Genomic DNA, 26,261 nt, shown 5'->3' on the forward strand with positions numbered 1-26,261 from the left:
CCCTGGGAGTGGGTGTGGGTCTGGGTTCTGTGTTCCCTAGGAGTGGGTGTGGGGCTGGGTTCTGTGTTCCCTAGGAGTGGGTGTGGGGCTGGGTTCTGTGTTCCCTGGGAGTGGGTGTGGGGCTGGGTGCTGTGTTCCCTGGGAGTGGGTGTGGGGCTGGGTTCTGTGTTCCCTGGGAGTGGGTGTGGTGTTGGGTGCTGTGTTCCCTGGGAGTGGGTGTGGGGCTGGGTGCTGTGTTCCCTGGGAGTGGGTGTGGGGCTGGGTTCTGTGTTCCCTAGGAGTGGGTGTGGGGCTGGGTTCTGTGTTCCCTGGGAGTGGGTGTGGGGCTGGGTGCTGTGTTCCCTGGGAGTGGGTGTGGGGCTGGGTTCTGTGTTCCCTGGGAGTGGGTGTGGGGTTGGGTGCTGTGTTCCCTGGGTGTGGGGCTGGGTGCTGTGTTCCTGGGTCTGGGTGTGTGGTTGTAATATGTTTTCTTTGGGAGTGGTTGTTCCTCCTGTTGCGTTGTTCCGGGTTGCTGAGATTCTCTCCAATTCTCCCTCTCTCTCTCTCTCTCTGTTAATAATCCGTGACCCTTCCCTGACCGGGGTCGGCGTCTTTCTGTAACTAACCGCAGAGAGACAGCGGGGTCTGGCTCGCAGTTCCAGCTGCAGGATGCGAGTGTCCGCCGGTGTTACAGCCTTCCTGCTGTCCCTGACCGCGATCCCGGTCTCCTTCCTGCTCAACGGCCTGTCGGCCATGGACAGGTGAGAGAGCTCCTAGCTCCGAGTCTGCACCCCTCTGGCTCAAACCACGGAGCCCCCTCAGCCCTCTACCCCAATGAGGGACAGGTGTCCCCGTAACCCAGTGAGGGGCAGCCCTTCAGGAGGAGTTTAGTACATAAAATAGTGTAAAAGCCTCTTTGTGCTGAGTTGGAAGTTTTAGAATTCTGATCTGGATGAGATCCTACTGCAATGAGCTGATGTGGGCAGTGACAGAGTCTGGGGGAGCTGAAAATGTGTTGCTGGAAAAGCGCAGCAGGTCAGGCAGCATCCAAGGAACAGGAAATTCGACGTTTCGGGCACAAGCCCTTCATCAGGAATAGGTTTATGCCCGAAACGTCGAATCTCCTGTTCCTTGGATGCTGCCTGACCCGCTGCGCTTTTCCAGCAACACATTTTCAGCTCTGATCTCCAGCATCTGCAGACCTCACTTTCTCCTCCATAGAGTCTGTGGGAGCCCAGTGTTTGATATCACTGGTGAATCTAACAGATTTCAGGCATGCAAAACCCAAAGAAAATACTTTTGTCAAAAAAATTGATCTTTTAGTTGAGAAAGCAAAGAGAATGATATCGCATGAGCATTTAGAAATGGGCTGCTATTTTCGTACATTGCTATGCCCAGTCAGTTCTGTTGGTCAGCAGGTTCTGTCAGGTCACTCTCGAATCTTGCACTCTGAGATCAGGCTTGGTTTGAAACCTTGATCTCAGCGTTAGTGCTTCTCTTTATTGAGCTGCCTGTGGATTAACCCCAGCCTGGACTGAGACTAGCACTGGCCTCAATCTGAAGCTAATATATATATATATAAAATGACGTTTTGTTTGTAATCTGGAGTTACAGTTTGAAGTGCAAGGATGAATCCAGATTGATGAGTTTTAGTTTTCTGTATTTGTATCTTTTGCTCGTTGTCACTGTCATTTGGATCATTTACATAAACAGGCATTTGGCCAAAATCAAGGTTGGTGTTTCTGCTCCACAGAAGCCTCCTTCCATCCTTCCTTATCTCATCCTCCCTCCAGTCCTTCTATTTCTTTTTCCATCATGTTTTTATCTCACTTCCTCTTAAATAAATCAATATCATTCACCTCACTCCCTCCCTATGGAAGTATGTTCCATATTCTCCCCGTTCCCTGTGTAAACCGCTCACTCATGAATTCCCAGTTGGATTTGTTAGCGATTGTGTTATATTGAGGGTCCCTCGTTTTCATCTTGCCCACCACTATCCTATCAAACCTACATGATTTTAAAGACCTTCATTAGGACAATCATCAGTCCGTCCAATGCTTCCCAATGATTACTGTCCTCTCCTCAGGACCTTCTGTGACTAATTCCTTTCTCCCCAGGACCTTCTGTGACTAATTCTTTTCTCCCTGTTCCTTCTAAAGTCCCATGACAGTGTTTTTTGCTGGCGTTGGAGTCCTCCTTGGCTTGTTGTTGGTGTTGTACCTGCTCGTCATCAGAAGAGCCCCCATGGACCCCCTGTTCTATGGTAAGCATTAGGGCATTGACTCAATCAGCTTTGGTAAGTACAGAGCTTCATGGGGATTTCAAATCCATCACTCTGGTTTCTGAAGGGGCATCACGAGCTGCAAGGTCAGATCTGGAACAATTGCTTGATTCCAAACTTGAACCAGTGAAATCAACAATGAAACATGGAATTTAAACTGGGGTCGCTGAACCAGTGAACATTGAAAAATGTTAAGTAATGTATTACTCCCATTGAGTAATAGATATAGGGATTAGTGAGTGTAATGGTGCCATTGTTCCATGGTCATCGATTTCATGTTGATGTTGGGGAAGGGGTGAGCGGTGAGTAGGAGAAACCTGTCAGGAAGGGGTGGTTAAATAAGAGTGACATGAGAAACAAGCAGAGTGGAGCATCAGTGATGTGACACAGAGGATCATGATGGAGGCAGTCCAGAGAAGGATACTAGGATGATCCCCAATATGGAGGGAACATCTTATGAGCAAAGGTTTAACAGGTTGGGAGTCTATTGATTGGAATTTGGAAGAATGAAAGGTGATACCATTGAAACATATTGGATTCTTAAGGGGCTTGACAGGGTGAATGCTGAGAGGATGTTTCACCTCAGGAGAGAGATTAGGACCAGAGGGTATAGTCTCAGAATAAAGAGATGCCATTTAAGACTGAGATGAGGAGGAATTTCTTCTTTCAGAAGGTTGAGTGTCTTTGGAACTCCTTGCTGCAGAGAGCTGTCGGGGTGGAGTCCTTGTGTAGATTTAAGGCTGAAAGTGAGATATTCTTGGTCGGTCAGAAATCAAGGATTATTGGGAAAGAGCAGGAAAGTGATTGTGAGTAATGTTGGATCAGTCATGATTCCATTGAATGGCAGAGCAGGCCTGAGGGGCTGAATGGCCTACTGCTGTTCCTATTTCTTGTTGTCTTATAGAAACAGGGAGAATTGAATAACCCTTATCTCTTATTGCAGCTTTCACTGTGTTCTCCTTTACAAGTGTCATCGATTTAATTATCTCCCTGGAACAGGATGGCTACATCAAAGGTTTCATGGGATTCTACTTGAAGGAAGTAGGTTCAAAATTACACTGCTGATGGTGGGAAGAATTTCCCTGTGTTCTCTCAATCTGCACCTGAGATCTGTCCATTTCTTTGGTGGTTTCACCATCTCCCATGAACTCCTGTGCATAATATAGACCTCACTATTCTCTTGAGATTTGCAGCTATAATCTACCTTAACACCAATGCAGTACTGCTGGGGATGCCATCTTTCAGATGAAATCAGTTGGGGAGGCATGGTGGCACAATGGTTAGCACTGCTGCCTCACAGTGCTAAGGTCCCAGGTTCAATTCCAGCTTTGAGTGACTGTCTGTGTGGAGTTTGCACATTCTTCCTGTGTCTGCATGCGTGCCTGATATACAGGTTGAGTGAATTGGCCATGTTAAATTGCCCATAGTATTAGGTGCATTAATCAGAGAGAAATGAGTCTGGGTGGGTTACTCTTCAGAGGATCTGGTTGGGCTGAAGGGCCTGTTTCCACACTGAAGGGAATCTAATCTAATCTAAAAATGTTAAACTGTCTGACCACACATGGAAATAACAGGGATCACAGGCAATCTTTAAAGAGTATAGGAGTTCTGGGCCAACATCTACACCTCTAACAGCATCAGTAAAACTGATCATTTGGTCATTACTGTTTATGGAACCTTGCTGTACACAAATTGGCCACTGTTTTTCTCACATTATAACAGTGGAGTTGATGGGCTCAACAGCCTCTTTCCATGTTATAATGACCCTATCCCATTGACTCATACGCTCTGCTTAAAGGCAGCACAGTTATCCATTGTCTGTTGAACACACTGAGCTGTTTTCTTGGCTGGTTTTATCAGTGGTGTTTACCATAGCCTTCCACTATCAGAGGCAGGGTGAGGAGGCATGTCCTGAATGTCAGAATGACAAACAAACCAGCAGGTTAGCATTATTCCAAATCATGTACTAACCATCTATTCAACTGAGCCAACCTGTCCCCTGTGACACCATCTACATTTCATAAAAGCTATCAAACAGTTAGAGATGTCCTGTGGCTTTGAAAGCAGAGAAAAGCAATTTCATTTTTTACTGTCCTTGATCCCGGTGATTTCAGCTCCCCACAAAACAAGCCTCTGCAGGCTTCCCTGAGTACTGCAGCCTGACTTGATGAGAAGGTTATCCCGAAAGGTCGATTTTCCTGCTCCTCGGATGCTGCCTGACCTGCTGTGCTTTTCCAGCACCATTCTAATCTAGACTCTTGATGAGAAGGTTTCCCTAACCCTGTTTAATGGGGGAGAGTGAGAGGGGACAACTGACTGTTTGACCCTGCAGAGCTGGGTATAAGGTTACTGATTAGTGACAGGGAATATGAAACTCAGCTGACCTCCCCTTCCCAAATCCAGGAAAGTTGAGCCCTCATTTCCCTTCAGCCATTCAGTGGAGACGGGGTGAGGTGCTACCTGGATCTCTCCATTTGAACGGTGTGTTTGCTGAGTGGGGACCCCCATGAGCCAGCGTTGAGAATATGTTCTTGTGGCATTCCATTGTTTCATCAGTTTTGTTGAACAATTTTTTGCCCCTGTGGAGGTGCTGGTGATTTTACATGTAGGTTCAGGCTAATGCTCTGGGGACACAGGTACAAATCCAAACATGCCACCTTGTATTTAATTCAAGTAATAAAACAAAAAAATCTTAAAAATCCAGAATTGAAATTTAATTTCAGTGACGGTGACAATGAAACCATCATCAATTATGTGTAAACCAGCTGGTCCTTTAGGGAAAGAAATTTCTTGTCCTTACCAGGTCTGGTCTAGATGTAACTCCAGACCTACAGCAATGGTAGAGTCTTGACGCCCTTTGAAATGGCTGACCAAGCCAAGGAGCACTGAGAGTAGGATAACAAATGCTGGACTTGCCAATAACGTCCACATCCCATGAAAAGATCTGGCAGTGCAGTTGTACTCATAGTATCGATGGGAGTGTAGAGATGGTGGTTGGAATGGGGCTCAATAGTTGGGACTGATGCTCTGCTCCTTTGGCAGGGGGAGCCATATCTCCGCAGTGCCTATGGAATACTGATCTGTTACTGGGATGGCACTGTCCATTTCGCCCTCTACTTGCTGATGATAACAGCCATCTCATTGAGGTAAGGCATCAAGCAGTAGCTCACATTGACTGATCCTACATGAAGCACTTGCATTCGATTGTGGGCACCAAATGCCTAGAAAGAGGTACTGACCTTGGGGAGGGAGCAGCTCAGACTCTTCAGCAGATTGCTCAAAGCTAAACTGATGGAATGAACTGGGCTTGGACTAAAATGGAAGTAGTCAGGATATAAGTCTCACACAATCACTAAAGCCTGTGATCTCCCCACAGCTGGAGTTACCGCTGTGTTGGCCTCTACTGGCTGGGCTCCATTGTCATGAGTCTCGTGACCCTTCTAGTTGGAACCATCTTAGGTGAGTGACTGGGCCTGACTGAGGTTGTTCCCAGTAAACTGTTACACTGAACTGGGAGGAAGACAATGCTACATGAGATAATGGAACAATCATAATGATATTTTGCATACATATATAACATTCTGAACAAAATACAATACCATAAGATGACTTACGGAGGCTCACTTTATGGAGTACGGCTACATAGGAATATATTACAACAGATAGAAAATCTTGGTTGAAAAGATAGATTTTTTAAGAGCTTCTTAAAGGAAAGGCAAAAGATAGAGATATATGATAATCTTCATCCTGAAAAGGCATATTCCTATCAGAAATAACTCACTGAAACAAAGTAGGTGGAGCTTTACTCAGTACCTAACCCCGTGCTGTACTTGTCCTGGGAGTGTTTGATGGGGACAGTGTAGAGGGAGCTTTACTCTGTGTCTAACCCCGTGCTGTCCCTGTCCTGGGGGTGTTTGATGAGGACAGTGTAGAGGAAGCTTTACTCTATCTAACCCCATGCTGTCCTTCTCCTAGTGTTTTGTTCACAAAGTGGATTAAAATAGTGGAAATCTCCACGTAACATCATGTTGCACATTATATTTCATCGATAAAACATTAAGCAATGATTTCTAAAAGGATCAAATGTGAAAGATTTAGTGTTTTCCTATATCTCGACTGCTAATTTTAGTCTCAATTCATGAAGGTAAATATGGAACTGAAATCCGTCCTGCTTTCCTGCTGAATATTCCGTATATGTTGATCCCAATTTGGGCTGGGAAGAAAATCTATGGGATTCCCAGAGCATTGCCAAAGGCAACAGCAGATCAGGTAAGAAGCACTTGCAATAACCTGGACATAACTTAGTGGTCATTGCTGTGACAGTTAATAATGCCCGATTTGCAGAGAAATAGTTTTACTCTGTATCTAACCCTGTGCTGTCCCTTTCCTGGGAGTGTTTGAGGTGGACATTATAGAAGGAGCTTTACTTTCTGTTTAAAAGAGTAAAGTGATTTTTACTCTGTATCTAATCCTGTGCTGTACTTGTTCCGGGAGTGATCGATGGAGACAGCGTAGAGAAAGCTTTATTCTGTATACTATCAAAATTGTAATATATTGAAAATCCACAATAATAAACTATTAATGAGGATTTGTAGCTTATTATTTGTCAGGGTTATAGTTTAATTATTAATTTAATTATTATTTGATTATTAATTACTTATCAATTCATCCTTTCTGGCCATTGATGATCAGGTTTTCGGTTTGTTGTGGTCTGATATAAATGATTGGTTATTGATCAGTTGTTAATCTGAACTGATTGGTTCTGTCCGACTGTGCGTCTGCCATTCTCACAGGTTGCCACAGAACAGGGAAAGTGGTTGTACCGGAGGCCTCTCGATGTCTGCTTCGTAATATATCTGCTGTTTGCTGCAGCTTACACAGTCTTCCGGGGCTTTGTAAGTATTGACCATTGACAGCTCGGGGAGTAGATATGTTTGGCTGATTTGATGGACACTGTTTAATTCACCCCTTTACAGCTCACCTTCTCATTACTATTGCAATCTCCCACAGAGCTGTCTCACGTTTTCAGCTTCTCAGGAAGTGTCCTCAAAGGCAACGAACACTTTGTTCCATCCAGCTCTTCACTTGGCCAATTCTCATCCTCACATCCATTCAAAGGATGGTGGATCTGAGTCCCATTAAGGTTACTTGAGAATAATTTGTAAACTAGTGAATCCAGATCAGTATGAGAGAATGCCACAATGTCAGAGGGTCAGTGCTGAGGTAGTGCGGTACTGACAGAGGGTCAGTGTTGAGGTAGTGCGGTACTGACAGAGGGTCAGTGCTGAGGAAGTACCACACTGTCAGAGGGTCAGTGCTGAGGGAGTGCCGCACTATCGGAGGGTTGATGCTGAGGAAGTACTGCACTGTCAGAGGGTCAGTGTTAAGGGAGTGCTGCACAGTTGGAGGGTCAGTGCTGAGGGAGTGCCGCACTATTGGAGGGTCAGTGCTGAGGGAGTGCCGCACTTGTCAGATGGTCAATGCTGAGGGAGTGCCGCACTATCGGAGGGTTGGTGCTGAGGGAGTGCTGCACTATTGGAGGGTCAGTGCTGAGGGAGTGCCACATTGTCGGAGGGTCAGTGCTGAGGATGCGCTGCACTGTCAGAGGGTCAATACTGAGGGAGTGCTGCACTGTCGGAGGTATCATCATTTGGACGCAAAATTCAGCCAAAGCATGTCTGCTCCTCCAGATAGATCTTAAAAGTTTTATGATCTGATTGGGGAAAGAATAGATGCTGAATCTCCTTGTGCCTCCATTATACTGTTCTCTGAACCACTAGCAGCAAAGAATGATGAATCTGACCTGATGTTGTGAGAAGATGTTATAATTTTCTTTAAGACTAGCTTTGTTCTGTGACCCCATTTATTTTCCAATGAAATACTTACCTTGGCTTTGACAATGATAGTTTTAAAAAGCCAATCAGATTCACTGCTAGTGCACTGAGAGTGACTTCAGCTGTCAGCTTCAGTCAGGGAAAGCTTCTCTTCCTCGTCCCTCTCCAGTGCCTATTCCTGGGAAACGGATTTTGGTGAACGTGCAGCAGATTTGCCATTCTCACTTTCCAGGCTGCCATGTGGAAAATTATTGCTCAAACAAGTGGGAGCATCAGCAAGGAAGGGAAAAATTGGGATCTTGGAGTGGGATTGAGGGGTGTGGGGTGTGTGGTTGACTTTTTAAAAATCCACCTTTGATGGGGTGTGGGATTCCCTGGGCAAAGCAAGCTCCTGTTATCCATTGCTCATTGCCCCTTGAGCTGAGATGGTCTCCAGGCTATTTCAGAGAGTTGTTAAGTGTAAACCACATTACTCTAAGCTTACAGACATGTGTAGGCCAGATCAGGCTAGGACAGTAGATTTCCTTCATTAAGGGACATTAGTGAACCAGATGGGTTTTTATGACAATCAATGATAGTTTTGTCATCACCGCCACTGAGATTATCTTTACATTCCAGATTATTTAAAAGAATTTAAATCCCACCTGCTGCTGTGATGAGATTTAAACCCATGTTCCCACAGCATTAGCCCAAACATTTGAATTGTTAAAAACAGAATTTATTTTGTGCTTCTTGAGGTAATTATCTTGTTGTTAAAGTGTGATCCCAGCTGATGCTATTACTGGACAAGTCACATTCCACAAAGAAGTCTTTTGATGGATCATCTTTTTAAACTAATTTAATGCAGTGGTCTTTCACTGAAACATGAACACCACAATGTGGCAGATTTGGTTTTAACAATAAAACAGAACTTTATTATACAAAAGATAGAAAAATAGTATAAAATAAATCAAATGATTTACATGTAACACAGTTTAAAAGATATTCAAACACACAGCAAAACAAAATCTCATTTACTCTTTAACACCATCACTTTACAATTAATTTCTCAAAAAGAAGAGATGTTCTTTCCCTGCACAACCTGTAAGCTTGACCTAACTTGTTTTTTCCTCCTCATTTCCTGTCCTGTGAGCTATGAAATCTTTTTTTTTCTCACACAACTGATATCCTTACACTAAGGTAACTTATTGCTAGAAAGCTATAGAACAAAGAGATTGGGGAGTCCTCGTGTATGATTCATAAAAGATGAGCATCCAAGTTCGGTGGGTAATAGGGAAGGCAAATGAAACGTTGGTTTTTATTTTGGAGGGAATGGAGTACAAAAGTAGGGAAGTTTTGCTAAAGTCAGAATACAGCTGGAACACTGTGAACTGTTCTGGTCTCCCGCTTTAAGGAAAGATATTCTGGCAGCTGAGGCAATGCAGGGAAGGTTCACCATCCTGATCCTAGATATGGAGGGACTACTTTAGGAGGAGAGGGTGAACAGGTTGGGCTTATGCTTTGGAATTTAGAAGAATGAGAGATGACTTTATTGAAATATATACTGTTCTTAGGGAACTTGACAAGGTAGATACGACATGTTTGTTTCCCCTTATGGAAGAATCTAGGACTAGAAGGCATAATTTCAGAGTAAGGGGTCACCCATTTAAGGATAATGCATTTCTTCTCTCTGAAGGTAGTGAATCTGTTGAATTCTTTACCACAAGAGGGCAGTCGAGGCTGGGTCAGGACTGAGACAGACAGGTTGGTAATCAGGAAGGGGCGGGGTCTTGAGGGGTTTTTTTAGATTAGATTAGATTTCCTACAGTGTGGAAACAGGCCCTTTGGCCCAACAAGTCCACACCGACCTGCCGAAGAGTAACCCACCCAGACCCATTTCCCTCTGACTAATGCACCTAACACTTTGTGCAATTTAGCATGGCCAATTCAGCTGATCTGAACATCTTTGGACTGTGGGAGGAAACCCATGCAGACACAGGGAGAATGTGCAAAATCCACACAGAGAGTTGCCTGAGGCTGGAATCGAGCCTGGGACCCTGGTGCTGTGAGGCAGCAGTGCTAACCACTGAGCCACTGTGCTGCCCTAAATGGTTATGGAGAGAAGGTGGGAAAATGGAGTTTAGGACTGTCAGAACAGCCATGACCTCATTGTATGAAGGAGAGGACTCAATGGACTGAATGGCCTACTTCTGGTTCTACGTCTTCTGGTCTCAATTGCTCCAAATAAACTCCTTTTTCTCGAAGAAATTACTCATACATCTGATTTCAACTGACCAAACATTTTTCCATCTCTGGGGTTTCTAAAACCAATCCTTGATTGTTCTAATCCCGAAAGCAATGTGTTTCAATTGTTTCCCTCTCCTGTTGTAAAACCCCACGACACAAACAAATGTCCATTAACACTTCAGGAAGCCAGATGTCATCTGCTGTCTGATGCATGCTGGGTTAAATTTATGGCTGTCCAAAGACTGACGTAGTTAAATACCAAACCCCTTCACAAAAAAAAATCCATTTGCCACTAGTTTGACATCCAAACTCTGAATAAAAATGATATTTATATAAACCATATGCCTTCCATCACAATATTACACATTAGTTATTTCACCCCATTTTCTGACAAATTGCAGAAACTGTTTTAATCATAAATGATCATGGGAAACTGACAGATTCAGATAATACTAGTGTTATCTCCCATGTGATATCACATTCCATTGCAAGCAGCAGAGAGCAATATTGGGCAGAACGAAAAACCTGCCTCACGGGTGTTCCCAGGAGTGAGTCAAATTCAAGCTCCCCCACCACGCGAGTATGTTTAATGCATTCAGGACTTGGTTGTGATCTGTAATTGTCTGACCTAGGTTGCTCTCGAGTGTCCCTTTGATACCTGTGTAAGGTATGCAAATGATCAGGAGCCCTACCTATTGGACCCAGTGATGTACCCCAAGATCCAGGTAAGTGGCTACAGGGTAGAAAGAACATGGGATGTGGGGGAAGTCTGAATGGGTGGTAGAGTCTTTAACTGGGTGGACTTGATCGTATAAAAATGCTACGATTATAACATTTCTTCCCTAATGTTTAAATCCCTCATGTCCTCACCCCTCCTAAACTTTATAAACATCTTCTAGCCCCATGGTTAGCAAGGTCTTCATGTTTCTCTGTGTCTGGCTTCTTGAGCTTCCCTGATTATACCCACCTCTACTGCTGGTGCCTTGCCTTTTCCTGTCTGGGACCCTAATTCCCTCCTTAAACCTCGGGATATTTTCTTACATTAAAAATGTTATTTAAATGCTAGTTGTTGTTGTATACCTGCTCCTATGTGCTTACTGTCCATTTGACACTTCCACCATTTGGACTCTTACACATTGTACACACGCACTCACAAGCACATGCACACTCATAGACTCATACTCGTACACCAAAACAAACTGCTTGCACACTGTAAGTAATTAATCTAATCTAACCACACACTTATGCACTTACACATAAACATTTGCACACTCGTGTGCCATTCGCACGTGCGCGCACACACAATCACACAGTCAAATATACATCCATAAACACATACACACACATCATATCCTCTCTCATATGCACAAACACACACACATTCATGCTCCAGCCCTCTCTCACACTCTCAATCTCTCTCATGCACACTTATGCTGATAGATACACACACTCAAACTCAAACACAAACACACTCTCATTCTGTCGCATACCCTTTCACATTCACACCTTGCTGATACCTTCATTGTGTGCGTGTGTGTGGGGAGGAGGGTGTGGGGTGGGGTGTGTGTGTGGGGGTGGCATGTGTATGTGTGTATGTGGGGTGGGGCATGGTTTTGTGTGTGTATGTGGAGTGGGGCATGGTTTTGTGTGTGTATGTGGAGAGGAGGGTGTGGGGTGGTGTGTGCGTGTTAGCTGGGAGTTGGTTAACATTTAGCATTGACATTGACTGCTCGCTTTCAGATGTTAGTCAACATGTTCTACCTTGTGCCATTCTTTGGCTTGGCACTTTACGGCCTCTTGGAACCCGGCTGTGAATGGATGCCTGATCTGACCGTGGTGTTTGCAGGAGCCATAGCCCAAGTAAGTCACGGGAGTTGTGTCTGTTAATCAGCACCATTGTGAAGCTTCAGAACAGGATGAAATCTAGGGCCTAGTTCTGACTGATTAGGAAAGAAACAATGGAGAGAAAAACCTGGTCCCTGATTGATAAAATTAGAAAGTGAAAGTCAATGTGTTATTTTGAAGACAAAATAGTTGAAATAGGCCTTCCTAATAAATTGCTGAAACAGTTCTTGGGACTTCCTATTGTCTCTGAGCAGAGCTTTCAACCCATTATCGAGATCATCTCCTTTTTCATCCCTTTGTTATCTCAAAACTCACCTACATCTGCCCAGCCTCCCTTCTGCAGCTAACAGAAACCTAAGCTCTGAAAGTCCACCGAGACAGTGTCCTAACTTCCATAAATCACACCCCCACAGTATCTCTCAGCTTGTGCTAGCTCACCAGCGCTGACCCCTAATCTGGATTTGCCTCAATCCCAAAATCCCCATTCCTTTTTCAAATCTTTCCACAGCCTGGCCCCCTCCCCATCTCTGTCACCTCCTCCAGCCCCTACATCCCTCCCCATCTCTGTCACCTCCTCCAGCCCCTACATCCCTCCCCGTCTTTGTCACCTCCTCTAGCCCCTATATTCCTCCCTACCTGTCACCTTCTCCTGCCCCTACACCCCTCCATATTGCTGTAACATCCTCCAGTCCCTACACCCACCTCCTCTCTCTGTCACCTCCTCCAGTCTCTACACCACCACCCCGTCACCTCCTCCAGTCCCTACACACTCCCCTCTCTCTGTCACCTCCACTAATCCCTACATCCCCCTACAGTGCTACAGTTTCTGAGATCTCTGTGCTCCTCTAATGCTGGACTTTGTGCGAATCCCTGATTTTGTTTTGCCTCCCCATTGATGGATGTGTATTCTGCGACCTGGGACCGAAGCTCTGGAACAGCCTTCATAAACCGCTCCACCTCCTAATGTCTTTTCCCTCAAATGACTAAAAACCACCTTTTTTGAGTAAGCTTTAGGTTTACTCTCATCCTATCTTCTGATGGGACTCAATGTCCATTTTATTTGTTCACCTCCAATGAACATGCTGTGGAACTAACTTCAACTTTTAACGAAGTTGAAGCTATTATAGAAAGACAGGGTATTGATGGGTCTGAGGAAAGCCCTCACATTGTACATATTTTAATCTGTTTCTCATTCTCTCCTTCCTTCCCCTCCAGGCTCAGTTTTCTCACATTGGTGCTTCCTTACACACTCGTACGCCCCTTACCTACCGAGTACCCCAGAATGAGGTCTCGTCCTTCCTCTACGTCAACATCCTCTTCGCTGTTGGCGCTCAGCTCTTGGCATTTCGCTGTATCACTTTCTCTAGCTTCTTCCTGAGGGAAATACCCAGAAATATCAACGAGCTGGAGAAGAAAATCAACTAAAGGGCCAGGCCAAGTGGGTCGCGTGCAGAGGCAGTGAACTGTAATAGTTGGTCCTTTGAAGTGATGTTAAATGAGGTGTCAACCATAACTTGCTGGATAGCACCCTCATCTCTGAACCAGAATGTTATGCATCAAAACCCCACCCCAGACACACCCCACATAATGGACCCTCCTGTGCAGTGCAGAGGGAGTGGAGCTGTTCAACCAAGGATCTTTCTACCCCCTCAAGTGGAGAGAAAACATTACATGATTACTCTTTTGAAGGAAGGTGAGGGAGTTATCCCTAGTGGCCTAACCAATAGTTACCTCTCAATTGACAACACTAAAACCATTTTTTGGTCGTATCACATTCTTCTTTGTGCTGTGTATAAATTTGCTGTTACATTTCCCACATTACAATAATGTCAAAAACAAAATTAATTGACTGTAAAGTACTTTGGAACATTCTGTGGTTATGCAACGTGCTACATAATTGCAAGTTCTTTCATTTACATACAAACAGGAAACAAGAGGAGGCCACTCGACCCTTTGACCCTGCTCTGCCATTCAATAAGACCATGGTTGACCCGATTTCAACCTCAACTTGACATTCCCTGGTAATCTTTCATCTGTTTATTTTATGCACTGCACCCAGTTGTCCGTTCTGTTTCATGTGTGTGTGCAATGAATTTCCCCCACTTCAAATAGCCTTTGTATTCCAAAGTTGAATTTCGCACAACTTCTCATTTCTCTGAACACCAACCCCAAACCCATCCCTTTCATAAAACATCTGTGACATCTTGTTGGCTTGACCTCATGATAGAGTTGTACTATAATAAACAGCTGGACATCCTGATGGATGGAACCCTGAATGACTTGGAAGACCTGTACAAGGGATTGGTGAGTGTCAACCTTGACATTAGAGTGAGGCCATTCAGGGGTTGGGTTAGCAGCTCCAGCTGCAAACATTCTTGGAGAACTCACTGTCAATCCTCCAATTTGCCTGCATGCAGTCAGACTAGATTTGCTCCTCATCTCCAACAACTTTATAATTCATGAATGAATTTGTTCAAAGAACAATTTGAAAAAAGAACACTATGTTTTTAGCACTACTAAAAACATGCGTGTTGCATGCTACTGTTTTCTGGAGAATAATCCTCAAGACTTCCAATCAATGTTGAAAGGTATGGTATTCTATTCAGGAATGTTGTCAGAAAGTGGTAAATCACATGGAAGAGAGTGAAAATCTGAACTCTGAGACCAAAAATCTAGAGGATGGAAATCTCAAAACTGACTGAGCTTGATAGGTTTTGATTGGATTTGTGTATTAATGTTGCGTGGAGAGGATTGCGCAGATGGCGGTGTTCCATCACATTCCTGACCGGTGCCTTGTAGGTAATGGACAAGTTTTTGGTAAACAGTGGCTAAATGGTAATGTTCCTAGACTAAAAGGAACTGTGGATGTTAAAAATCTGAAGCAAAAACAGAACTTGCTGAAGAAGCTCAGCAGGTTTGGCAACAACTTTGGAGAGAAGAGTTAACATTTCAAGTCCAGTGATCCTTCTCCTAAACTCAGTGTCAAAAAATGAGTTAGTAGAGATCCAGGCTTATGTTCTGAGGATATGGGATCTTGCTACAGTAGCTGGTAGAATTTGAATTCAGTTAATAAATTTGCAACATAAAAGCTTGTACATTAATGGTAACCATTTCAACTATCATTGATACCATCCACTTCACTCCTGTCCTTGAGGGAAGGTTATCTGAGTTCCTTTTACCTGGTCTGAGCCATTTTTAATTCCAGGCCAACAGTTGTCAGTGGCAATAATTTGCTAACATGTATGATTGCCCACCTAGGATATTCCATGTCACTGCTCATGGGTTCTGTGGGTCCCTGTGACTTGATAGAAGTGTACACGGTGATAAGAAGCAAAGAGTGAATAGTCAGAGACTTTTTCCCAGGGCAGAAATGGCTATCACAAGGGGGCATAAATTTAAGGTGATTAGAGGAAGGTTTAGGGGAGATGTCAGAGGTTGGTTCTTTACACAAAGTGGAATGCATTGCCAGCAGTGGTAGTAGATACATTAGGGACATTTAAGCAATTCTTAGATGGGCATTTAGATGATAGTAAAAATGAAGAGTATATCGATTAGTTTGATCTTAAAGTTGGATAAAAGGTTGGCACAACATCGAGGGCTGAAGGGCCTGTACTGTAGTGTTCTATATTCTATTAAGGATGGCAGAATGAAGATGACTAGATGATATGAAGGTACAAAACAGCTAAGAGCTAATTGAATGATGGGACATCCTGAAGAGAATGAATGGCCTCCTCTTGTTCCTATGAAGGGAGACTGTCTTTGTGCTTCTGATGAGCTGACTTGGTTTATGATTCTTGGAGTTAAGGATATAATGGGATGAAGAATGGACATATTCCCAAAATATCCAACTGTTTATCTTCTGGCTATAGATCACATGGGATCCTGATTCAATCCAGAGCATTGAAACTTATCATCGTGGTCAACAGGACCTTGCTCAGATGGCAGAGTTGCTGCAGTGGGCTCAGTGTCCCTGAACCAAGGCTCAAGAAGGGAGAGAAACATCTGGCTCTTCATCTCAATCCATCCAAATCATGTATGAGATTCAAACAGTGAAGGCCATGACAAGGCAGGTAAAGGGCCTGCACCAACTCATTGAAGAGTGCCAACTGGTGGTCAAGATTGGAATTTACACGTGGATGAAGTAGTGGACGTTTCTCTATCACCGGTGAAAGTTGTACTCCAGTGGGATACGAAGCATCCAAGGAATAGGAAATTCGACGTTTCGGGCATAAGCCCTAAGGGCTTATGCCCGAAACGTCGAATTTCCTATTCCTTGGATGCTGCCTAACCTGCTGTGCTTTAACCAGCAACACATTTTCAGCTCTGATCTCCAGCATCTGCAGACCTCATTTTTAACCCTCCAGTGGGATACGGTTACCAACTCTCCACAAGTGCCCAGGGCTCTTCACATTTAAAATTAATTCACAGGCCACTGCAGTGAGCAACACCGAGGAGAGGAATCATATTAAAATGTTATGTTTTTCATTCTCTTTAATCATCTTTGTTAATTAGTCATAAAATAAATTGGCAATGGGGCAAGGACCACAGAGGAAGCTATTTGGGGACCAATCAGAGGATTCTTCACCATCAGTCATGGAGTCTTTTCACTCTCAGTTGGCTATAGGTACAGCATGGCACTGAGGGTTGACATGTTGGACAGCTAATAGCGGAGGTTGCTGGGGGAGGGGCAGTCAGAGTTGGGAGATTGTAGGATGAAACCTCCAGGAATACACCAAACTCAAGATGGCAACCACTAAAGGAGGCTTCCTGAGAGCAAGGGGGAGATTTTCTGAAATGATTCACTCGCTGCCAAGGTGGATTCTGTTCCCCGCCCCCCCATACACATACACCCACATACACAGATACTCACACAAACACTATAGACACACCCACCCCCACACACACCCACCAGTTCATGAAGCCCTCCTTGTGCCTGAATATACAACAATGATGGTATGCCAAAGTGAACTCTGGGTCACGTTGTTTCCTTGTGTATCTTTTTAAAAAAAGTTTTAAGTTCTGTTTTATATCAGACATTTCCAGCTCTGAGCACTGGAATTGAGTTTCAGTAATATTTTATTTTACAAGGTAATAAATTTGGTACTAAAATACCTATCCGCTTTCATTAATTCAAAATCAAGCCATCCAGAATAGGTTAGACCGTAGAATCATATAACCCTCCTTCTGGACTGACCACAATGCTATCCAGTTGTGTGGAGCAGTTGTCAGATGCAGAGTGTCAGAGTACAGACCACCAGACGTTATCCATTTGCCTGTAGACTGCACAGTTAGGGAATCCTGTAAAATGTTTCCTCTGTATCTCTCTTCAGGACAGTACATGGGCATGTTGGTCCATCCTGGGAACTAAATAGAGACTGTCCTTTACTTATTTCAAGTTTAGTTTTTATACAACACGGGAACACTGTGCCAAATGCTGAGCATGACACTTTAGGAAGGTAAAGGCCTTTGCAATGGAGAGGAGATTTACTGGAATGGTTTCTGGGGTGAGAGATCTCCGTTACAAGGAGACAATTAAGAAACTAAGATTGTTCAATGTCCAGCTCAAAAGACCATGTTGTGGAGATGCCAGAGTTGTACTGGGATGGACAAGGACAAAAAAAAAATCAACTGACTTGAAAGGAATCTGGATTTTGCATTTTAAATCAACAGTCTACCTCCTAACTGATTAAAGAATTCAACAAGGGTAGCAAGTTTTAAATTTGTTAACGTTTTGCTTGTAAATACTGTGTCTTATTCCTCTCTATCATACCATGCCTGAGGAAGGAGCTGAGGCTCTGAAAGTTTGCAATTTCAAATAAACCTGTTGGACTATAACCTGGTGTCATTAGATGTTTGATCCAGCTCAAAAGATTAAGGTGCTTTTTAGTGGTAGAGATTTACTAAAATTAGGTGCTTTGATATAATAAATAAAGTGAAAATACTTCCACTGGCAAAAGGTCGATGACCAAAGATCATAGATTGAATGTAAGTGGCAATAAAAAAGCCCACATGATGGAGCATTGTGTTTTACACAGCGTGATGCTGGGCTGGGATCCAGAGTGTGCTGCCTTAAAGGGAGGTGTAATAATAACTTTCCAAGGGGAATTTATATAAATACGTAAAGGAGAAAACTGCAGAGCTATGAGCAAAGCAAAAGAGGATGGGAAATTTGGATTTCTTTTCAAAAAGAGTTATGAGAGACTTGTTGGGCTAAGTACCCCCTCCCGTGTTTTTGATTAAAGAAATTGACTGAACCCTCCAAACACAATCAAACAGTTACTGCTTTGGAGTTAGATTAGTGTTAAAACATTTATGATACAATTCATTCAAATACAAAAAACTTAAGTATTTCATAATATGCAGAAATGGATTAAAACATGACTTTACAATAATTCGGAGTGTTTGCTGTACAAACGTTGTAGATAATCAAAGCATTGCAATAAATCATTGGGCATGTCTTTGAGTGTTCTTGAGTCTTAAATTCACAACACAGCAAATATGGAACTGAGCATTAAAATGGGCTAACATCTGAAAATTGGGTCATATTCTGTACAGGGAAACAGTTAAGAGGATCTGTGCTGTCTACTGTTAAAGAGAAATCTAACTTTTACATGTGAAGTCTCATTCCTTCAGATTTAGATCATTTTTGGTGATTTTAAGAAAATGTTTTGAAATAAAATCTTTTTCTGCCCCAGTCTCTTAGTCCTACTTTTCTTTCCCTCTATTTATTTCACTTTCCAGAACGGATGATGGCATTAGATTTTAATAATTTACCAGACACTCCCTGGTTCAATCTCTGTACAGTTCATTAACAATTCTTCAGTCAAATTGATTAAGGAGACATATAGTTGCTAGCCCTGTTCATAAAAAAAAAGCCTTTACAGAGCTCAGGACTCGTTTCTGTTCTGTAACATATCCTAATGCAAAACCCCACAGAAAGCCTGTCACTTAGTCTAAATGTAGCGAATGGCTTGTGTCCATCAATCATTAGGTCGTGGCCACATTTTCCAAACTAATATCGTGGAATTTTAGGAGCAATGTGTGTAATTTAATCTCCTGTTCCTATTAATTCCTTAGCTCATCTGCTAACACAAAATGATCGGAGTGTTTCGATTTGGGATTTATTACCAATAAGACAATCTAAGAACTGCCCTTTCCAACCGCTGAGACTCCACAAGATTTATACAGAATTAGTCAGTGAGTGTATATATATAAAAACATAGAAAAAGGACTGACTTGTCTTGGCTCCAAGGTGGCCTTATTCTAGCTCAATGCAATTCAGTTATTGAATTAAATTTATAATTATTTCTAAAATTCTAGCTTTTGTTACTTATTGCAATGAAAATAATACAAGAGCAAAAAAATAGCTGGAGAATCAATAAAAACTATGCAACGTAATTGTCCCATATCATTGGCAGTAAAGCTCTGGTGAGAGATCGATGGAATTATTCTGATTGTAAAGATTCAGGGAACAGCTTCCAACATGGACAATGATGATACTCTGGTGCAAGTCAGGTATCATTCTGTCCACAATCTAAATAGATTCATCTGGGTTCAGCTTCTACAGGAACTGTCTTTGGCCTGACCACTGGGGAATGGACCATTCATCTATTCAACTGGGAAAACCAAAGCTATGGTTCTTGGTTCCCTGTCATAAACTCCATTCCCTCTCCTCTGATTCCATCCCTTTCCATACTGTCTGTCTGTGGTTAAGTCAGAACTTCCACATCTGAATGACACCTGCTAGGAGACTATCCACATTGGAGATTACCTGGGGAGGGGACGTTGTCAAAATTTCCACCACATCGCTTACATTCAGCATTCCTTAGCTCATCTCCTGCTGATGCAGTTGTTTTCACCTCCTGTCACCTTTAGATATAACTGTTCCAATTCTCTCATAGAATCTCTACAGTGTGGAAACAGGCCCTTTGGCCCAACTCATCCATACCAACCTTCTGAAGGGTAACCCATCCTCACCCATTCCCCCCTACCCTATTATCCTATATATCCATCTTCCACCCTGTATAAACCTGAGCTCATGACTTTAACCTTTAACAGCATGCCCTGTTCACCCATCTCTGACATTCACTGACTCCTTCTCCAACAATGATTTGAATTGAAAAGTCTCTCTTATTTCTGAATTCCGTCCTGACCTCACCACACAACAATCCTTTGGGGTTTCTCATGGCTTTAATTCTGGTTCCCTGACAATCCCCAAATCACACCACTTCCCCATCCATGGCCAGGCTTCATTGCTCTAGGCCTAAGCTCTGAGATGCCATTCCTAAAATTTCTGCTCTCTCTCTCTCTCCACCTTTAAAAACAGAACTCTTAAAAACTCTCCCTTTGACTGAGCTTTTTGTCCCCCTTCTTAAATATCTCCTCCTGTGGTCGGGCAAATTCACCATGAAGCCACCAAAGGCGGTTTATGATGTTAAAGGCACTATATAAATGCATATTGTTGTTGTGCAGATGGGGAGAGATGTAACATAATTTAATCTTTTCATGCTTGTTGCATAGCAAGGATTGAATGGCCCATGTGTGGTATCTTCCATTGGATTAAAGCTGTTGGAGGCCCCCTCTCATGTTTCCTTTCAGTCTTCTGTCAACTGCCAGTTCTTTGATTGACCAGGTATTGGATATAGATTATAGATTCGCAGCCACTCAGAGCAAAGCTGTCTAGAAACAAGATGTAGGAGTGGAGTCAGTGTTAATCAGCCTTCCCCTGCTGCAGGTTTGGTGCTGGCTCTGTCTCACTGTGAATACTGTCACATCCCAGTCCCGATCATTCTCCCCCAACAGTATCTGGTGGGAGTTTGGAACTTACACCAAGCTGTGCAGGATTTTCCGAGTTTTCACATTGTAGGCTGTGGATAGGGGTTGGGAGATTGGAGAAGGAGAAAAGACAGAAAGGGTTGAAGAATGATGAGTCCTCTCTGAATCTCAATCTCGCTGGCGATCATACTCGCTGACCATCCTCTTAATGTGGGACAGCTTCCTCTTCAGGCGCTTGCCCTGCAGTCGTTTACTCTGATACTCGGATGTCTGGAAGTAATCAGAGAAAACAGCAAACAAAAAGTATGAAGCTTTACATTTCCTTATCGATATTTCTCTTCCTTCGAGAACACAGGAGGCGTAATATTCATTCAAGAAATGTCAGTGACAGAAAATGGAATCTTTCTATTTGTGGCTCCTAGTGACCTTATCAAACACTCCTACAATGGGGATTGCACAGGGTTAGATACAGAGTAAAGCTTTCTCTACTCTTTTAAACTGAAAGTAAAGCTTCCTCTACTCTATCCCAATCAAACACTCCCAAGACAGGCACAGAACAGGATTAGGTACAGAGTAAAGCTTCCTCTACACTGAACCCAAACTTTCAGGGATAGCTACATTGGTTTGGACACCAAAAACCCTTATGCCAGTTTCTGTTATTTCTACTGAATGGGTAGAATGTGATTAAGAAGTGGGGAGGGCAGAGGAACCATATATCAGTGGGGGGTGGGGGTTCAGGTGCAGCAGGGGTGCATGCTGGGAGACAACCTGTCTGCCCTTGCTCTGACCCCACTGGCTACCTTCTGCCTGTAACCCCTATGCTGAGAACTGACCCCACATCATCCACATTTGTTGAGGTGCACTTTAAACCTCGTATGCTATGGGGTCCTTTTCAGCTGCAGCCAACCACCTTCTGTGTGGTACGCCCCTGGAGTGCTGCTGCGCCTCACAGCTGACTGGTTCCCAGGGACTCCTGAGAAGAGGCAGCACCAGTCTCACACCAGCTCTCTGTCCGTCAGTGAGACCCCTGACACCATGAGATTCAGCTCAATATTTCAGATCAGTAACCTATCCTCAGAAAACCATTCTCACTTCAGGTAAATTTAAATCCTTCTGAAAAATTAACTCAGTTTCTCCCACCAACTGATGCTGCCTGATCTGAGTATTTCCAGCAACTTTTGTTCAGATTTTCAGCATCTGTAATATTTTGCTTTTGTATAATTGCCCTTGAACAAAATGTCTTAATTGGGCATTTCAGAGGGCAGTTAAGAGTCAGATGAAGGGCTTTTGCCCGAAACATCGATTTCGCTGCTCGTTGGGTGCTGCCTGAACTGCTGTGCTCTTCCAGCACCACTGATCCAGAAAATGGAGTCACATGTAGGCCAGACCAGATAAGGATGGCAGATATTTGTGAACTAGAGGCGCTTTTACAATAATTGTCATAATTAGACCAGCTTCTCATTCCAAATCTTCATTGACTCAAATTTCATCACAGTGGCACTCAAACCCACTCCCTGGGTTACTAGTCCAGTGATAGACCATTACCAAGCACTGCCCTTCCTGATGTTCTGTGTTCTGACTTGAATGGAATCATACTCACCTTCTTGTAGTCTTTTAATCTGTTGTATTCCTCAGCAACTCCCTAAAACAAAGCAAAACAAATCCTAAAACATGCCCAAAAAATGACTATTATTGAATTACACACAGATGATGCAATTAATCTGTTGATGCATTAATGATCCAGAGGTCTGGGATCTGGGGTGACCATCAGATGATGGGCTTGGACGATTGCCTGATGAAATCTCTAGTGATCGGTATTTATCAATTGGAGAGAGTGCTGAGGCGATTTACCAGAACGAGAAACTTCAACGGTGGGGAGAGGTTGAAGAAGTTGGTACAGTTCTCCTTGGAGAGAAGGAGGCTGAGAGGAGATTGGAAATCAAAATCATGAATAGGTTGCATAGAGTAGATAGAGAGAAGCTGTTCCTGCTCATTAAAGAAACAAAAATGAGAGGAAACAGATCGAGAGCGAGTGTAAAAGGAACAAACTTGATGTGAGAAAATAACTTTTTCAGACAGTCAGTAGTTAGAGTCTGAAATGTCCTGGCTGGAAATGCGGGGGAGGCAGATTCAGTTGAGACAGACATTCAAGAGGGACATCAAAAGATTACTTGAATAAAAATAATGTGCAGAAGTATGAGCAAAGGCAGGAGATTGGCATCAGGTAATGGTACTTGTTTGAAGAACTAGTGCAGGCACAATGGGCTGAATGGTCTCCTCCTGTGCTGTAACTATTCTGTGATTCTTCGATCCCAGGTGCTGACAATGAGGACTTCTCCATGACCTCATTTTGAAAGAACTCCTTAGATTATCCCTTTTCCAAACCCACAAATTCCACAAGGAGGAAACGCCAGGAAAGGAACACAGGAAACTATTGGGATGGTTGTTTCAGGATTGGGATTGAATTACAGAGATGTACAACTGATCAATAAAATACTGGGGTTCTTGCTGCTCCCTTCTCTCAACTTGCTCTGGATATGCAAGAGTGACAGGCATGTTCCTACCTCATAGCTGGGGTCATCCTCAGTCAAGACGTCCAACCGCTTGCTCAGGAAATTGATCTGATTGTTAATTTCATCCATTTCAGCACAAAGCTGTTTATATTCCCGATGGTCATTGTCAAACTCCCGCTTGTACTCCTGCCGAATGGGGTCGGAGGTTATGGGAGGGTACAAACTGATAAGACAAGAGATGGGGGTTAGAACATGTTCCATTGAGACATTGCTGAGACTGCCTCTGCCACATCCCACCCCTCCATTCCCCCAACTGCAGTGGACAAGATGGCATTGAGGTGCCTTCTTGAGCCACTGTAGACCCATAATTCCCTTCGGGAGAGAATTCCAGGATTTTGACCCAGTGACAGTGAAGGAATGGTGATATATTTCCAAGTCAGGCTGGTGAGTGGTTTGGAGGGGAACTTGCAGGGGGTAGTGTTCCCACATATCTGCTGCTCTTGTAGAGGTAACAAGTTTGGAAGGTGCTGTCTAAGGGCCCTTAGTAAGTTACTGTAGAAGGTAATGGATATGATGCCAATCAAGTGGGCTGCTTTGTCCAGAATGGTGTAAAGCTTCTTGAGTGTTGTTGGATATGCAATGGAGGACTATTCCAAATAACTTCTGACTAGTGCCCCATAAATGACTTTGGGGAGTCAGGAGGTGAGTTTCTCATTGCAAGATTCCTAGCTTCTGACCTGTTCTTGTAGCCACAGCATTTATGTAGCTAGACCAACTTGGTTTCTGGTCAATAGTAATTCCAGGCTGTTGATGGTGGGGGATTTAGTGTTGGTAATACCATTGAACATCAAGGAGTGATGATAAGATTCTCACTTGCTGGGGATGGTCATTGCCTGGGCATTTGTGTGATGAATCAGGTTTAGAGCCCGTTTTTGGGATACCTAAACAAGTGGAAAGGTGGAGAGAATACCAACCTGTCCCATTCCTCATCATCCATGTCATCACCGGATTCGGCTCCAGTTGTATAATCAGTCTCATATTGAGATTCCTCCACCTCTGATCTGCCACGTCTCCTCCACTTCTTCTTTCGACCAGCCGGAGGCTTCCTTGCTGTATCTTCAGATGGAGTTGAGTTGATGTTCCTCGAGGGGTAAGAGGAGGAAAGGTACCTGGCAATAAACACAAAGTATGGGCATCGATCGTCTTAAATGTAGAATCTTTATGTGGAAACATTGCCAGCTGGTCCTATGCTATAATACCCATTTTGAGACTCTACAGAAAAGGTTCCATCACAGAGATTCTCTTGCTAGTGCTCTGCTCTCCTGAATGTGGGGTCCCATTGCTAGTTAGGAAAGTGTCAAAAGTTGTCTTATATCCTCATTGTCCAGGATGATGTTATTAGGGGATACTGTTATACAATCTGTAACTAGATTATGTCAAACATTGTCACATCTTGTAGAATCACAGATCTACAGCACAGATAAAAGGCCCTTCGGCCCATCAATTCTGCACTGGTTAAAAAAAACCTAACTACTCTAATTCTCTTCCTGATAAAGGGCTTTTTCCCAAAATGTTGATTTTCCTGCATCTCTGATGCTGCCTGACCTGCTTTTCCAATACCACACTCTCTACTCTGATCTCCAGCATCTGCAGTCCTCACATTCACCATAGTCTTGTATGCCTTGGCATTGCATCTGGATACGTCTCCAATGTATTGCCTATACCCCCCTGACAAGCAGACAGTTACAAATTCCCACCACTCTCTCAGGCAAAAAGACTTCTTTCCTGTACATCTGTCTAATCATTTTGATTAAGTCAATGAGATAACAAAATGTAAATTCTTCTATTAAATATATCACAGGAAGAGGCACCAATAAACTAACATAGCAAGGACTCTTTCCAGAGGTTACAGCTGTGTCATTTCAACTGCTTACTCAAACCTCAATAAGACTACGTCAGAGGTCATCAGGAGCCCTCGAATCTTTCTGTATCTGCCACATCCAGTAAAATATCATGTTTCCAACTTTCAAGATATAAATTTTATGGAATGCAGACTTTTGAAATTGGAGGGATGGCAGATGGATGAAATTTATAGAAATTCAGCCATGACATTGGAAACCCACAGACTTCCAACTTCCATGCAAAGAGCCTTTAGAGAAAACCCAGTCAGGCTGCACACGTATATCCTAAAGGTAGAAGTTCAAACAGGTGATGTGCTTCTTGTGTTCATGACCAAAGTATACGTTTCATCTTGAGAAAATTATTAGTGTGTGTTTGCATTTACATCTCAGGGTGATGTACAAGCACACATTTTTGTTTCTTTCTGATTTAAACATAGCTGAAAGTCTGCCTCATATAAAGTCACAAACTCAAAACATGTAAAACATTCCCTCCACGTTGTGCGTCCTGTTGTTGTCGGCAAAAGGTGAAGCCAGTGGGGAAAATGTATCCTGGAATTGCTGTCTATAATGTATCCAAAATTGCGTCACTCAAATGGGATGCCAATGGCCTTGGTCTCCCACAGAGTGGCAATCATCATTGAATTGCCACTCAACTCCTCAATGCCAATCTACATTTCTTGCCCAGTCTCCTGAGCCCAACCTCTCAAGAAATACATGGAATTCATCAGACAACTCCCAGTTTCATGGGGAAGACAGACTTCTCCCCTTTTCACAAAGTGCTGGCTGCTGTTAGAGGGAGTTTAAATATCCAATGTCGATGCTATTGAATAGGTAAATGAGGGTCAGCTGATTGGGTCAGTGGCTAGGATGGGGTGAGGTGACGGAGTGAGAAATTAAGCAGATCAGA

The 26,261-nt window shown here is 43.4% G+C and overlaps 2 protein-coding genes across 2 annotated transcripts in view; one reads left to right on the forward strand and one right to left on the reverse strand.

Moving 5' to 3' along the window:
* The first annotated feature begins 484 nt into the window (after window positions 1-484).
* tm6sf2b (transmembrane 6 superfamily member 2b) lies at window positions 485-14,608 on the forward strand. Its single transcript, XM_060846142.1, has 10 exons — window positions 485-740; window positions 2,139-2,242; window positions 3,204-3,301; window positions 5,303-5,406; window positions 5,637-5,719; window positions 6,405-6,529; window positions 7,054-7,155; window positions 10,953-11,045; window positions 12,061-12,180; window positions 13,381-14,608. The coding sequence occupies exons 1-10, from the start codon at window positions 649-651 to the stop codon at window positions 13,588-13,590; spliced, it is 1,131 nt and encodes a 376-aa protein (XP_060702125.1). The 5' UTR covers window positions 485-648; the 3' UTR covers window positions 13,591-14,608.
* A 4,930-nt stretch (window positions 14,609-19,538) lies between these two features.
* LOC132829197 (uncharacterized) overlaps window positions 19,539-26,261 on the reverse strand; it is a 57,836-nt gene continuing 51,113 nt past the window's right edge. The window contains exons 9-12 of the mRNA XM_060846567.1: window positions 24,428-24,622; window positions 23,505-23,676; window positions 22,541-22,582; window positions 19,539-21,210 (exon numbers count right to left, since the gene is read on the reverse strand). Of these exons, the coding sequence (XP_060702550.1) occupies window positions 21,109-21,210; window positions 22,541-22,582; window positions 23,505-23,676; window positions 24,428-24,622 (511 nt within the window). The 3' untranslated portion in view covers window positions 19,539-21,108. The remainder of the gene's footprint in view (window positions 21,211-22,540; window positions 22,583-23,504; window positions 23,677-24,427; window positions 24,623-26,261) is intronic.

The sequence above is a fragment of the Hemiscyllium ocellatum genome, chromosome 28, assembly GCF_020745735.1.
Source record: "Hemiscyllium ocellatum isolate sHemOce1 chromosome 28, sHemOce1.pat.X.cur, whole genome shotgun sequence".
Taxonomy (NCBI): domain Eukaryota; kingdom Metazoa; phylum Chordata; class Chondrichthyes; order Orectolobiformes; family Hemiscylliidae; genus Hemiscyllium; species Hemiscyllium ocellatum.